This window comes from Tachypleus tridentatus, chromosome 10 (assembly GCF_004210375.1).
Source record: "Tachypleus tridentatus isolate NWPU-2018 chromosome 10, ASM421037v1, whole genome shotgun sequence".
Classification (NCBI taxonomy): Eukaryota; Metazoa; Arthropoda; class Merostomata; order Xiphosura; family Limulidae; genus Tachypleus; species Tachypleus tridentatus.
In genome coordinates, this window is record NC_134834.1 from 48,153,011 (window position 1) to 48,169,411 (window position 16,401).

At 31.5% G+C, this 16,401-nt stretch overlaps 1 protein-coding gene across 9 annotated transcripts in view; it reads right to left on the reverse strand.

The window, feature by feature from the left end:
* Positions 1–16,401, reverse strand: part of LOC143229213 (uncharacterized) — a 314,530-nt gene that overhangs the window by 19,551 nt on the left and 278,578 nt on the right. For all 9 annotated transcript variants that reach the window (XM_076461217.1, XM_076461214.1, XM_076461211.1 and 6 more), the window contains 7 exons: positions 15,141–15,255; positions 12,112–12,218; positions 8,799–8,901; positions 6,033–6,183; positions 5,266–5,332; positions 4,293–4,359; positions 2,873–2,961 (listed from right to left, as the gene is read on the reverse strand). In XM_076461217.1, the coding sequence (XP_076317332.1) occupies positions 2,873–2,961; positions 4,293–4,359; positions 5,266–5,332; positions 6,033–6,183; positions 8,799–8,901; positions 12,112–12,218; positions 15,141–15,255 (699 nt within the window). The remainder of the gene's footprint in view (positions 1–2,872; positions 2,962–4,292; positions 4,360–5,265; positions 5,333–6,032; positions 6,184–8,798; positions 8,902–12,111; positions 12,219–15,140; positions 15,256–16,401) is intronic.

Sequence of the window (16,401 nt, forward strand, 5' to 3'; positions counted from 1 at the left end):
AAATAATAGGAATAGTTAAAATTTCTTCCTAAACTATGGTATTCAAACCATTATTTGAAGTGATTTAGTATGGATGTTATATTTAAAACAGTCCTATTTGAAGTTCAAAAATATATAACATTTAAAACCTACAGAACATTACAATTGAATTTGAAGAGAATTTCAACATCAGAACAATATACTTTAAATATCATTCTAAACAATAGGAAAGCTATTAAAAACCAACTGAATTAATCATATCAGTTTAAACATTAGAAGAATGAACAAGCTTGGTTAAATATTAGAAAAGGTAGTTGTTCTCTGTATAATCACTGCAGGAGTTAACTGTTTTAGTTAAAATAATATAGTAATTAATCATATCCTGAGATTAAACAGCAAAAAAACTAATTTTATCAGTCTGAACATTTGTAAGGCAATCATCTTTATGTAAACTTTAGGAAAATTTATCATCTTCTAACTAATTATTACAGAAACGTCTTTGGTTGTCTAAACATTACAGCAATTAGCCATTATTGCCTAGGTGCATTATAATATTTTAATCATATAGCTCAAACCTTGACCAATAACTATTAAAGTGCATAAACATGAACTCAATTGTTTGATGGTTAACCTTACATGTCAAACAAAGATAGTTATTATTCATAACTTTTAAAGGGAAATATCTATGATTGGTCATCACTTTAAAAATAGTTACTAAAAGCAAGCTGCAATTTTTCTTTTAGTAATAAACAAAGTATATTGGTATTACTAAAAATTGAGAAATTGCTTTTAGTACTGGAATTTTACTAGGTTATTGGAAGTTCTAACCTTCAGGAGGGACACCATCTACTGGGAAAACAATTTATTTTACAATAACATCGTGATTCTTATTTAGTATCAGTTGTAGTAAATAGCATTAGTAGTCTATTAACACTCTTGTGACAGACTAAGTAAAATATATACAAGTTCGTATTCTCATTTGCACACATTAAGTATTTACACTATAACTTTTGCTACAGTGTGTGTATCTTAACAAATTTGGAAGAATTTTAGTGAATATTTAATGGCTTTAATAATGGCTTTAGACAGAAAATCAGATATTTAATGAAATATTTTTATTAAAAATGTGTTTGTCAAAATATTGAGTCTGTTTCATCACTAGTCCAAGTGCAAGGTGAATTCATGTTCTGATTAAAAAAAAATATTATTTGGGCCAAAAATCTCGTATATTATTTGTGTAACCTCTAAAAAATCCTAAATATACTTCACATGCTTGTTTTCAGTAACACTTTATATTTTAAGTTATTTTCTATATCATAACTATCTAGAGGTCTGTCAATTGACTGACCCATAGCCATCACAAAAAATTAGGAAATAAATAAAAATTGTGCTTTTTTTGTACTGGAATGACTACATACTATAACACGAAAATACAAATGTTTAGTTTATGAGCTTAAATCTCATAATTTGTTGAATTTATTTTTATTACAATGAACTTTCAGTTGTGCCTAGCTAACATTACCTAACTTGCATTAATGAGATTTAAGTGCACCCATGTTATCACACCCACTTACATAAAACTAATCTTTCATCTTTACAAAGTGACCCTGTTTTGACTGTGTTTTAGTAGACTAGTATTTTAAAATATACAATCACATTTTAATTATTATACATTATACATGTACATAGATTATTACTATTTAGAAATAAGTTTCGAATTTTATATTTCTTAAAATATAGCACAACAAATAAGGAAACAAAGCAAACAATTATCATTTCGAGAGCTTTATGAAATGGGTTTCCACGGCTGAGCAGCTGTACTCAAGCCTAAGATAACCATGTGCAATGCCAAGCGTCAGCTTGAGTGGGGTAAAGCACATTGCCATTGGACTCTAGAGCAGTGGAAATGCATTTTCTGGAGTGATGGATCACACTTCACTATTTGGCAGTCTGATGGATGAATCTGGGTTTGGCAGATGCCAGAAGAATGCTACCTGCCTGAATGCATAGTGCCAACTATAAAGTTTTGTGGAGGAGGAATAATGGTCTGGAGCTGTTTTCCATGGTGTGGGCTAGGATCTTTAGTTCCAGTGAAGAGAAATCTTAATGCTACAGCATACAGTGACATTCTAGAGAATTGTGAGCTTCCAACTTTGTGGTAACAGTTTGGGGAAGGCCCTTTTTTTTGTTTTAGCATAACAATGCCCCTGTGCACAAAGCAAAGTCCATAAAAACATGATTTGCCAAGGCTGGTGTGGAAGAACTTGCCTGGTTTGCACAGAGCCTTGACCTCAACCTCATCAAACACCTTTGGGATGAATTGGAACACTGACTGCGAGCTAGGCCTTCTGGCCCAACATCAGTGCCAGACCTCACTAATGCTCTTATGATTAAATATAAGCAAATCCCTGAAGCCATATTCCAAAATCCAGAAGATTGGAAGTTGTTACATCAGCAAAGGGATGACCAACTCAATATTAATGCCCATGGTTTTGGAATGAGATGTTCAATAAGCACATATGGGTCTGATGGTTAGATGTCCACATACCTTTGGCCATGTAGTGTATTATAGTAATACATAAGCAGCCGCTTTAAACTTTTGCAATAATTTAATTTTATGTAGAAACATAAAATAAACTGATTTATCAACTACAGTTTTCCTTCACAACTAGAACATGATCATAAATTACTCTTAGCAACTGTGACTTCTTCAGAATATCATACAGCTTAATTAATTACATTAAAAACCTAAATCACTAGAAATAGTAAGATCTGTTATACAGTAACACTAAATGATGCACAATGATATTATTCAAACATAATCTTTAAAACAGAAACTGATAAAACTATAATGTCACATTTGTAGTTTCAATTGTTTAAATAGTCTACATACCTGTTAAGTATGTTTTTCAAGATTGTAGAATCAACTTTTTCATGTTCCCTTAACTCAGTTTTCACAGTTATGTACATCAAGATATATAGCTGAAAGAACAGACTGTGATAAATATTAAACTGTCTATTTAACAGTCAATTTCTATGTTTTACCACTTAAGTCTACCTACAGTGGTTATAATATAATCAGATGTATTTGTAAGTCTTCATTTAAACTGTTAAAAGTTACTAAAGACATGGTTTAAAATATTATTTATATCGTGGAAGTTTATTGTAGAAGTGTCTTATGTGTATATGACTTAAAATGGTACATATATGTAAACCAAAGTTATTCAGATCCTTTAAAAGTAAGATGTGAAAGAGTGAATCAAGATTCATGAAAATAAAAGCAACATTAAAACAATTTCTCTTTTGGAAAATTTGTTTACATGAATGCACATTGTTCTGATTACTTTCACCGTTTATATATTGTTTAGCATGGTAATGATACAGATTATCATTGTTAAATAAGTTATCGCACCTCAAACTGCATGTTCTTTGTTTCTGTATAGTTTTATTTTAGAACTGCTACAAAAAGGGAAAAATGAATATGAAGACATTATTAACATACTTCTGAATATTTTCTCATGAAAACTGGATGTATGTATTTTAGCAAAGAGATGCAATTAAAAGGTACTCGAGACCTTCAACAGTCTTGAACTTTCTTCGTCATAAATTTTAATATTGGCAATGTGCATATATCATTTGTACAAAATTAAAAATAAAAAAGTATCATAAGATATGCAAAAAATATAACATATGTATATTTTAATGTGAGCAATACCAGTTCAAAACTTCAATTAACAATCATAACAACAGAAATGAGACAAAAGACTGAAAATTAATAAGTAAAGATCTCAAAAACTAATAAGGGTATAGGGAAAACTACTTTTTATATAACCAATTCTTTAATTCTCAAGCAACAGAATCTACAATAACTTACTGCCAATCATCAAATTCTCTTCCACAAATCAATTTTGATCTTTTCCCCTCAATAGATTAAATTTATTGTAAACTAAAACTCTTCAATTGTACCTATTTTTTGCTTTAGATGAACCAGAAGCAAAAGTGCAGAAGTATATGTAACAAAAATAAATGATAATATGTGTTAATAACTACAAAATAGTAGGTTTAAAATGAAAATTCAAATAAATTATTTTATTTGTTTATTTCATATTAAGAAGAAAACTACACAACTGGCTACCTGTGCTGGGTACACCTTGTGTATCAAATAAATTTTCAGCATTATAAGTCCTGAGATTTACTGCCACAAGGAGGTGACAAAGAAATGAAAATGTTTCCCTATGTTCATGACATTTACATTTTGAAAGGCTTATTACCACTTCACATGAAATATTAAACACATTCAAGTTTGTACTTACAGCTATAACAATGCTTCCTGAAGACAAGAAAGAATAAAAGAATTTTGTCCCTTTTATCAGCCACCAGCTGTAACAGAAATTACATTTTGTAAGATATTTAATTAACTACTAAAAACAATATTAAATTGATAAGGTCATATTGTAGAATAAAAACATACTGAGAAACTTCTAAAACATGTGGCTTGTTATTTGATAAATCATTAGTAAATTAGCATATAATAATGTGTTTCTGTGTGTGTTTTTCTTATAGCAAAGCCACATCAGGCTATCTGCTGAGCCCACCAAGGGGAATCGAACCCCTGATTTTAGCATTGTAAATCTGTAGACTTACTGCTGTAACAGCAGAGGGAGCATGTAATAATATAAGCACTACTGAAACTTTAATATCTAGATATAAGATGATGGAATGATGAAATGGAATATTTTGTTCTATTTTTATAAAACTCCAACATAAATCAAGAATGCATTTTTCCTACACAATCATAAATGTGGACCTAAATCAAAACACTAGAAAATTAGTATAGCATATAAAAGACTGATTTAGAAAATCTACATTTTTTTATTCTTTAAGTTTGCTATATTCTTTTTTATACTGTGGACAATCATTACTGATGTAATGACACATGCCATCCAAACCTCAAAGCCTAATGTTTGAATATTCTGAATATACTGGAAACAAAGAATTAAGTTCCTTAATATTTAACACTCCTACGAAAAGACGTTTCTAGTCCTGATTTCTCCAAGCCCGTTCCCCTGGCTGTGGTTTCGCTAGATAGTAGATAGGGACAGTGGGAATCTCGTTAATCCATTCATTAATGGATTTAAATGGCAATTTCATTTAAATACAAAATTATTAGCCTAATATAATAACCTTTCAAGGTGCTCTGGGGCCTATTAGGCCCCACTTTTCGTAGGAGTGTTAAATACTCCAATTATACAAGAAACACAGATTTTTTACATGTTTGATTCTTACCTTTCAAATTCAAAACCATCTGGAACCTGAGCAGCCAAAGTTGCTCCAAGAACAATAACTGGAACAGCTGAGTCAAAAAATAACACATCTTTTGAAGGAATTTATCAAAACACACATGTCATGATCAAATTAATAAATTTAGAAATGTTTATCCACTTGTAATTTTACATTTTCTTAATAATATCAGAGATTGTGTGAATCAGGCCAGCAAATATGTGGAAGAAAAAAACTAAATAACAATTAGGAGTTCATCTATTATTAGAACTTGTTCTAATGTAACTGGAATATTGCATGGTTAGTTAAATTACTTTTATGAGTAATTTATAGTTAAAATATACCATTATGTTTTGTGTAAATTGGCTGTTACTTTTTTTTAATGGCAATTGGAATAGTGCTTTGGCTTAAACATGCCAAAGTTCAAATGTTCTGTTTTACACTTATTAATTAATCCCACAAGCTAATATTAATGTTTTCTTAAGAAAAGAAAATATATTTATTTTGAAATACTTTGAACTTTATCAGTAATATCAATATAAAGATATACAAACACACACAAAGACAAAACTAAATGTCAACCTGTGTAACTAATTAAATACACTTTTTCATGTTCTTACTTGTAAAATTTATGATTCATTGTTCCAGCAGTTAGATATCCTTATTTCTGGCTTTATTAATTTATTTTAAAAATATCTTCTTACTCAAGAAATCAAATCTTTCATAATTGTCTCACCACAGCATTTTTAGTGGCTTTTCAAGGTTAAACTTACCCCATCCCATAGCAACAATCTTGAGTTCAAGATGATGGATAGTATGCAAGTTTACAAACTCTACATAAACTGTAAGAACTACACATAACAGTGTACAAAAGGCACCCAAGAGCAAAAAGGCCAACAATGAAACAAGATGGGGGTAATACTCCTAAAGGAAAGAAACAAGTTTTTAGTTTAAAATCAACTATTTAAACCTGACTTCCAGTAATCAAGACAATACACAAATTAGCTAGAGGTTCTAAGTAGTTATCATTTTGAAGCCTTTTTTGTAGATATTTATTATTCCCTTTGTATAACTGAATGCAAATAGAATTTAGCAAGTCTTTGGAATGTTAATATTTTTGTTACCTGATGATGTACTGCAGATACTACTTACTTCTTTGCACTATTAACAACAATTAGCTCACATGCAACTACTACAGAATATCCCATGCATGTCTTAAACCTTGAATAAATCTCTACCTATAAATGTTCTAATGTGTAATGCATCAATCTCTGACATAATCATCATAACACTGTAGCTCTCCTTCAAAAGGAAGGTAACACAACCTCCATGAGCAGTACCTTTATGAACACTAGAAGACTGCAGACAAACAGCCTAAGCCTGGTATTCCAAAGGAATCGAAAACACCTTTAAAGACAAGTGTGTAGGTACATTGGTGAGATAAGTCCTTGACATAAGTGGGAAATACAGCATCTGATTAAGGAGAACCAAAACACAAAGAAATCAGTTTAAAAGAGAGAGGGTAAAGGATGAGACAGAAACCAAAGTGGCAAAATAAGAATATGTCCCCCATAAAAATTATGCAAGTTGAAATGAAGAGCCTCTCAGTGTGGGGGTGAAAGGTTGAGAGAGAATAAGGGATATGATAAATATAAATAAACAGATAGTTGAAAAGAAAAACAAAGACAAAAAGAGGAACACCTCAAGCAGGGAGAAAGCACAAGCAATTGTGGATGAAGAAATTTATAAAGGAATCAGTTATTATCCATAGCCACCCACTGAGATAAATAGGATAATGTGGAGATGGCACAGAAGGAGGCATTAGACATAAAGAAATATTAAGATATACAAGTACAAAAGATTATCACATACCTGATTCATTAGTGTAACATGGAGAAAAAGAGAAAGTACCTGTTCCTCATCAGAAGAGAAGAGCCAGTAACAAAGACCACAGATGGAAGAGTTGATCAAAATCTTCCATAGGTTAGACAGGCTCTACAGAAGGCAATGAAACAAAATTACTATGAATCTGAACTGAAAAAGAAACAAGCAAAAGGGAACCAAACACTTGATGCATGAAAGATGAAATACCTACAGTTAAGTTGTTGGTACATAACGAGTCACCACAGCTCAATAAGGCTGTGGAAACTAAGTTATTCACAACATTGAAAGTATACAATCTCAGAGTGAAATTCATGACCTGTCACAAACATATGTGTGCTCTACTGAGTGAGCGAAAAGGACAACAACTGAATATCAGGTTCATGAACAGATAAAGTCCCTCCAGTTACCATTGATCAATTGAAGAAAATATATGAAAAGAAATGTAGGAACTTCGGACTTTTATATATATATTTTTATTACTTGGCATAAGTAATAGAAAGTAGCCAAAAGCAGAAATATTGTGGCTAGAATGATATGAAGTTGCACTCAGGTGGATAAAACAAAAGTGCAACAAGGATGAAAGAAATGTAACACTAAAGAAAGAAAGACAGCTGATGAAAACAAGTAGAAACTCAAAAAAGTACAGAAAAAAAAATGCCTAAACATATGTAGTTCTGGTGACAGAATGAATCTATGATCACATGCTAATGCTCATGGAAATTACCATGCATGAAGGTTGTGTGAGGCCACAACATTATAATGATTATGTCATGGGCTGAAACAATACCCATAGACAGGTACAGGGCTTGGGTTTGTTCAAGGCTTGTGGTATGCACAAGAAATTTCACAACAGTTGCACAAGGTAATAGCTCTTAGTGGTTCAGAGATGTGAGTAGCATTTTTGAATTTCAAGAATAGGTTGGTTACATCAAAATATGTAATGATGAAAACACATAAAATGTGTACATAAACTAGGGTGTTGATATGAAATGAGAGTGAACATACGTAAAAAAAAATAACTTTTTCAAGCTTAGGGATGGATACACAAATTATTATTTTATCCAAATAAAGGATGGTTATTAAACAGCTGTACATCATCTGACATGTAAATAGTAAATTTAAGATGTATGCTGTTAGGCATGGTGGAGGTATCATATTCAAAGTGCTTAGTCTGAAAGGTAGTTCATTCACATATGTATGCTCAGTTGCAAAGTATCATAATTATTAGGCTTGAGGATAGATTCATACAAATTTTGTAAAGTCAGGGGGCTTGAAGATGTGTACACATGAAATAAAAAAGGTTTATTATAAGGATACATAAAAGGAAACCTATAAAATATTTTTCTCAAACTTAATTGTGTACCAGCATAAAATTTCTTTTTCAACTTTTTATTGAAAAATGATTCAGTACATGCCTTCCAAGTAAATAAAAAATAAATCTCAAATTTTATATCCAGAAGTTAGCTAAACAAGTCACATCATTCTCAAAGTTTTTTATTACTTTTCATACAAATTTTTATTGACATAATGAAGTGATACAATCAGCCTTCCCATATTCACTTTATTCAAGCTTTATAATAAGCCAAAAAACAACAAAAAACAAACAGACAAACAGAGTTGAAATTATGATCTTATGTACATTTTACAAACTTTACCTGTGATAGAGATCCACACAAGTTTCTAAGAAATATTATATAAAACCCAATTACTGCGGACGTAAATTGTATTTTAAGTGCAGTAATAGCACCACTGATATTCCTAAAAAGAAATGAAAATGGTAATTAGTAAAAGTATGTTAGCATTAAATCATACATTTAACCAAAATAATATGAAACACACTGAAAGCTTTAATTTACTTGACACTTCCAGAAAATATGGTGAGCTGTTAAAACATGCAATTTAATATTTTTATAGGAAGTAACAAGAATACTTTGGAGTTGTTTTGTATGAAATGTGCTGCAACTTCAACAGATGACAAAAAGTAGCTATAACATAGCAGGTTCATAAAGGGTTAAACATTGAGCAAAGTTTGTGTTTGATTTTTTTTCTTATAGCAAAGCCACATCAGGCCATCTGCTGTGTTCATTAAAGGGAATTCAATGCCTGATTTTAGTGTTGTAAATCTGAAAACTTACCACTGTCCCAGTGAGGGATTGGTTAGGCAAAGAATAAGTTTCAAAATCAATAGAAAAGGGGAGAAAATGACACAAGTGAAACAAAAGTTCTTTACTGATATACACAGTTTTGTTTTTCTTAGTAACTGGCTATTAATTCCTTTTATGACTTGCTACTCATAATTTCTTCAGATATCAAAACCAATGTTTCCTTTTAAATTCTTTCTAATACATACGATTGGGTGTAAATGTATTTGCATAAAACATGGAATTGACTTTGAACAACAGTATAATGGTAACGAAAAAATACATGTATACAACCCCACACCCTGCAACTTGAAAAGTGGAAGGTTCCAGAAGCTGAGTATTGTGGTGAATATTCCATTAGCTTGGAGAAATGGATGAATGGAAACAAGCTCAAACAAAATGACTGCATTAATTCTGAGCTGGTTAAAAAAAATTGAGAAATTCAAAAAACAATAAGACTCCTGGTCCAGATAATATTTTCAGAAGGGTTGTAAATGAGGTTACAGACTGGATATATGAGCTACTTATTTTTGTCAGTCCTTGAATTGTGGGCAGGCACCAGAGGGTTGGAAGTTAATTAATGTAACTCTTCTTTTTTTAGAGAGGTAATACAACTTGTCCTATTAGTTTCATATTAGTTGTGAGAAAAGTTTTGGAACGTCTGTTAAAAGATGCTTTGTAAAGTCATTCAACAAAGTTTACAATTTTATAAGATAGACAATATATTTCATACATATGTACATTTAATTCACTTGTAAATTCAAATTCATATTTCCAGCAGTTTGAAATATTAGTACCTAATGTACATAACATAATATATTGAAGTATCATGTCTAAGATCTCAATCAGACATAAATTTCGTTCTGTATTAATATTTATTTAATCTTAATTCAATTTATAATTATCAGTGCTAACAAGATTTCATCATGTTTGATTATCAAGGTTTTCTTGAATCACCCTCCCTTGAACTACTAGAATATTATAACACAAGTTAATTGCTCAAAATCACCAAAGTTTTAAAATTAGAGGTTAAAAAAACCATTGAGAAAAATGAACTAAAAAAATTTAATACTAGTCAATGATAATTTCTTGTCTGAGGAAGCATTAGAGGAATATTCTAGTGTCTCCACTAGCGAATCAGACTTGAGTGATAAAGATAAATTAGAAATCCAATTCAAACTCAAACAAATTAAACTTGAGCAAGCCCATATCAAAGCCCAGAAAACAGAAAGATCAAGCTTGTATTGAAGCAGATTAGTAACCTTTTAAGATAATTGCTATTCTAATTATGTCCATTGTGAGATAAATTCTACATTTATTTTGTTATGGTTTTGTTTAATGTTAATTTATTATTCATTCTATCACTTAGTTTACTGATGAATTTTTATTTTTATTAAAGCACTAAATTACCTCCAAGTTAGAACACAATGAATTTGAACATGTTTGTATTATGACTCTAATATAGGATTCCCCTATATACAAATATTAATGTTTGAAATATTACATAAATTAACTTGACATATGAAATGTAACCTCATGGTCTATCTATTAAATAAAAACCTTTCCTTGATCTTAAGTAACTTAGTTCACGAGATATACTAAGAACAAATTATTGATGATCATTGCTCAATATTGTTATTAATCTGGTAATGGTTTAATTTTGAAATATGTTTTTTTCAGAATTAGACTTTTTCTTTTTCTGATTTTTTTTTCTCAATTCCACTATTTAGTAAAATCAATAACATGAATATTTATGTTGTATTGTTTAAAATCACATGTATCAAGTCTTGGCCAGGCATGAAATCACTAAATGTGTTTTTTGTAAATTATATTATTTGTATTACAATTGTATTACAATTATACAATTTGTATTACAGTTTAATAAATTGTTTTTGTTCAACCATAGTTACAGTGGCATTTTGATTTAGCTACAATGTGTGTGTGTGTGTGTGTGTGTGTGTATGCTTTTGTTTCTAAGATATAGTAAATATTCTTTATTAAAGACTACTAATATGGGTTGATAAATAGCACAAACATACAAAAGCTTTAACCCACTAATTGTAGCTGCTGCAAAAGTAAGTGGAATGTTCTAAGCTATATATTATATATGACGTTCTCACATTTAACTGATGGAAGTAAACCACGCCCTATACAAGGAATCAGCAGTCAATGGGTTAATTAAGTCTGAAGATAAATGTAGTTTGGCAGTTGAGAGCTCATAGCAGAAGCAAATTATTAATAAGAAGAAACCCTGCAATTTGTACTTTCTTTAACAACTGGGAATTTGTTCTTAACTTTTCAGTTTGTTCAGGCTTTTTAACAAAAAAAACTTGTGTGTAACAGCTTTGCATAAAGAAAAGTTAAATCTATTTTAAAGAACCTGAGAAACAGTTACACAAGTGCCAAAAAACTGCTTGCCTTTAATATAACTTTAAAATGAAAACATAATACATCCTATATAATACCTAAGACATAATACATCCACAAAAAGAATCCTTAACTATTCATAACATAAGCACAAAAAGTAGGCATTAATTTCCAGCCTTACTGAAACAAGTAAATAGTATTTTTCAAAATACTACAAATATAATAAGAATGTGCTTCTCTCTAACATAACATGGGTGTAGAAAACGTTCTTAACCAGGTATAAAAAATATTTTCCTTTTAAATAACACAAAAAGAAAGTGCTTAACTTCAGTATAATACATGCATTAACAAATTGCTCTCTTATAAAATAATGAATCACAAAGTGAACACTTGTTTTCAACATAAAATAAGTGTAAAAAAGTATTTACATGCTATAAAACAAGTACAAAAACACACTTACCTCCAAGATAATATAAGTACTAAAAGAGTGAGGCACAAAAATGAAATACAAATTACACAACCAGTTCCAGTTACTGTTTTAAATCCTAGTTGAATGTCTTCTTTAGCCTGAAAAACCAGCATGATAGTTTTCAATATGAAAGACAAACAAAACAAATATATATAAAAAAATCATACTAACCACCAGAAGCTTAGTTTTAATTTAATATTTATTTTACAAAGCAGCACCTAATCTAGAGGCACATTTTTTAAGCCTTATATTCACATCAAATTCTCATAAAATCATAACACTGACAGAGTAAGATAATGTTGAGTCTTTCAAAGACTTGTTAAAAGAATCAATGATCTGACTTAGCTATACAGAAGATGAACTTGTGCTACCAATTTTGACGTGATCAGTCACCTATACCCGACTAACACATTTAACAAGTTTCATTCTTGTAGATATATATCATTCTTAAGTTTTTTTTCACTCAATAACCAGTAACCAATTATTAATGATCTAAGTATGACGTTTTTCTAATCTAAAAATGTATTTCCAAAAGATATTCACCTCTAACACACAAAAGCTGTCTTTCTTGAGCATCTGCCCAAGAGTTTTGTATGCCACTAACCTTAATACAACCCTCACCTAATTTCATGTGTTTCAATGTGAACTGCACTGGCATATGATGATGTCATCATGCAACAAAAACTCTCCATCAATAGGAGGGCAACACAACTTCCATGTACAGTAACTCCCCCTATGCACATGCACCCCTGATAACTTCATTCTTTGATAAGGCAAGACAAAAACATGTACCAGAAGTGGGAAGGGACAGGTGGGAAAACGTGGGTATCTAACATAAAAACATATTCAGATTAGGAAAATGTTACCTTCTGAGATGATAATCCACTTCTATGTACAGAAAATCAGAAATTACACAATGAATTGGTGGAAGGGCCAGTGCAGAGTGTTACCTAGATGGGCTCCCTTCAGAAAGCTCTGGAAGGAAAGCCCACAAAGTGTGACATCCATAGGCATACCAGTGCATCTCATCTCAACCAAGGTAATTAATATTTTATGCTAGTATGTAAGGGAGGGATGAGGCAAATGAGTTATGTGTATCGTAGAAATGGCTAGAATGAAGACCTGACTATCTGAACACTTGCATACAAGCAGTCAACAACCCAACAAATGTGGTTTGGGTGCATTCCAACTGTACCTTGCATGCTCACCCCAGCTCTGCAGGAAAAGGGCACTTTAATAATGTAAACTGGCTTTGTATAAATGTGCTCACCATGACTCACCACCCCAGCAGCTCAGTACTGGTAAAAGATGAGGGTTTACTGTGTTCTACTTGACAAAAGAGGTAAAATTCACATTGAGAAGACCCAATGAAGTGGCCAGATTTCCATCAGAGATCCAAACAGAAAGGTCTTTTACTGGAGGTAGTGCAATGGTTGATCGAAAAACCCTATTTTTAAAAGCCAGCTAATACTAGCCAAAGAAGTGAGCGTAATAATTCTTTTTTGCTGTTTTTTTTTTCTATGATAGTCCATGAAATACTCTGATCTGCACTGTACAACGGGGTAAATATGTATATCACAAGGATACCTCAAGCAGTCTTGCAGAAAAGCACTGATAAAGCCAAAACAGATGATATAAACACTTTCTGTTATCCTGGCATGACGTAGATTTTGGGTAAGTATACCCAGAGAGGCAACACCAGCCACCTGACAGGATCCTATGAAATTAAAATGGGGTTTTAAAAGGGGAACTGGAGACTAAAATAGAAGATAAAGGACCTGATAATCAAGTTGACCAAACAGATACAAAGGATAGGAAATTGAAAAAAGGAAAGGAAGAAAGTCTACAGGTAAGAACAAAAAGAGTTATGAATGCAAGGAAAAGAAGCATTTAAATGTAACAGAGAGAAAACAGTACAAATCCTGACAACAAGCAAAAAGAATAGATAAGGTGTACTCCAAGAAGTGTGGATTATGGAATAAAAAGCAAGAAATAATGAAGGATATAAGCACAAGATTAGGAAAAGAACACACCTGAGAATGAAATCTAGAAACAGATTAGAAGGTTAAAGTCATTTCTTCGATGGTATGTCACTATTCAAAGAATATCAGGTAGACGTTGTAATCCAACAGATCATTTCCCATTGAGAAGAAAGAGTGTGTTTTCTCAGATCAAAGCCACATCGAGCTATCTGATGAGCCCAACAAGAGAAATCAAACCCCTGATTATAGTATTGTAAATCCATCGACATATTGCTGGAGAAGAAAGAAATTTGGTTGATGGAACATGAGTAGGAGGCCCAGTAAGCATGTGGTAATCCACAACATACTGAACAATGGTTATAACATCCTCAACAGTTAACGAGCCTTCAAAAGCCATAGTAGAAATGAGGCCTGTATGTGAATAACATCACTTGCACAGGATTTAGTACAAGTCATTGTCAGTTGAGAATTCATGAAAAAATTTAAAGCTTTTAAAGCAAGTGCTAAAGAAAATAAAAAATCAAAATTTCATTAAAATACAAACCTCAACAAACTGAACTCAGATGAGTAATTTAAACACATCTGTTCTCTACAATGCTGAGTAAAATAATAAAGTTATCATGACTACAAGTGCTAGAGGAAGTTACTGTGCATGAAGGTTATGTTGCTATCCTATTGGTGGAAAGTGTTTGTTGCATGATGATTTGTCATGCACCTGTACAGATCATATTAAAACATGTAAAATTAGGTAGAAGTTGCTTTAAGGCTAGTGGTATGCAAATCTCTTAGGCAGACATGGGATGAAGGTAAGTTTTCTGTGTGCAGGAATGAGTTATATTGTTTCACTAAACTGACCAATAACTATTCACAACAAACACCAGGAACATACTTTTGATTATTTATTTTTTCAATCTAAAAATACAAATTAATCTGTGTTCTTATAACATCCATTCTAACATAAAATCAATTGTAATTATGTGGTTGAAAACAAAACTTTTTTATAGAATTTCCACCTGCTCAACAAATATTTAGACCTACCATTGTTGGAACTGATGAAAGTAATAATGTAAAAGTTCCAATCTGATCACAATGACACACCACTTGTTTTCCTATGGTAATCTGATGACACCCATCAAGGAAGTACTGAAATGTTCTATATTAACAGAAATATCATTAAAATAATAGAGAGATTATTAATAAAAAATAAACTAAAGTTCTTCATACATATAATTCATTGTTATTAAAATTATATTATTACTACAATGTCATACAACCCCTACTATGTACAAACAAATAGATAATGAATCACTTGGTTAGTTATTATATAATTTGTTTGTTTGTTTTTTTGAATTTCGCACAAAGCTACTCAAGGGCTATCTATGCTAGCCGCCCCTAATTTAGCAGTGTAAGACTAGAGGGAAGGCAGCTAGTCATCACCATCCACTGCCAACTCTTGGGCTACTCTTTTACCAACGAATAGTGCGATTGACTGTCACATTATAATACCCCCAAGGCTGAAAGGGCGAGCATGTTTGGTGCAACTGGGAGTCAAACCCGTGACCCTTAGATTACAAGTCAAACACCTTAACCCCCCCAGCCATGCCGAACCAGCTATTATACAGTGCTAGCACAAATGCCACCTTATAGATAGCTGTTAGGTCAGGACTTTGATGAGCTGAATGGTGTACTTTACTGTTATAAAACTGCTCCTGACTTCTAGCTGCATCTTGGCAAACAATTTCATGTGATTTGGTATTTTGGGTTTGTTCCTGGCTTTTTCCCACAGAATCTTGCTTCATAACTTGGTGAGAAAGCCTCTCTCTTTCTTTTCATAAGTTCCATCCTTACATTTCAATTTCTTTCTTAAAGTTTCAAACTGTTTTTCATTAGGCAATTTTTGACATGGTGATTTTCAATTTTTTTTGATGACTTTATAATCATACTGAAGTAAATAAAACACATGTAACTTACAAAATTCCTGCAAATTCTATATAACAAGCTCCGTATGAAGAATTTGTGATTCCTTCAGACACAAAACAATTCAATTCATAGCATACGTTTGGATTCTCTGGCAGAGAAAGCCACTTTTCTTTTTGAAATGTCACAATGATCCTCTACAATGAAGACTCACTTTGAAATTCTGCATTAAACTTTCTTTAGCACAATTTTAAGTTTTATTAAAAATATTGATTTTGTTGAAAATAATAAATATACAAAATTAAATTATTAAGGAAGTAAGTTAGGATAAAGTGTTATAAAATAAGGTCCTAATATATATATTTTTTTATTTTTAGCAAAA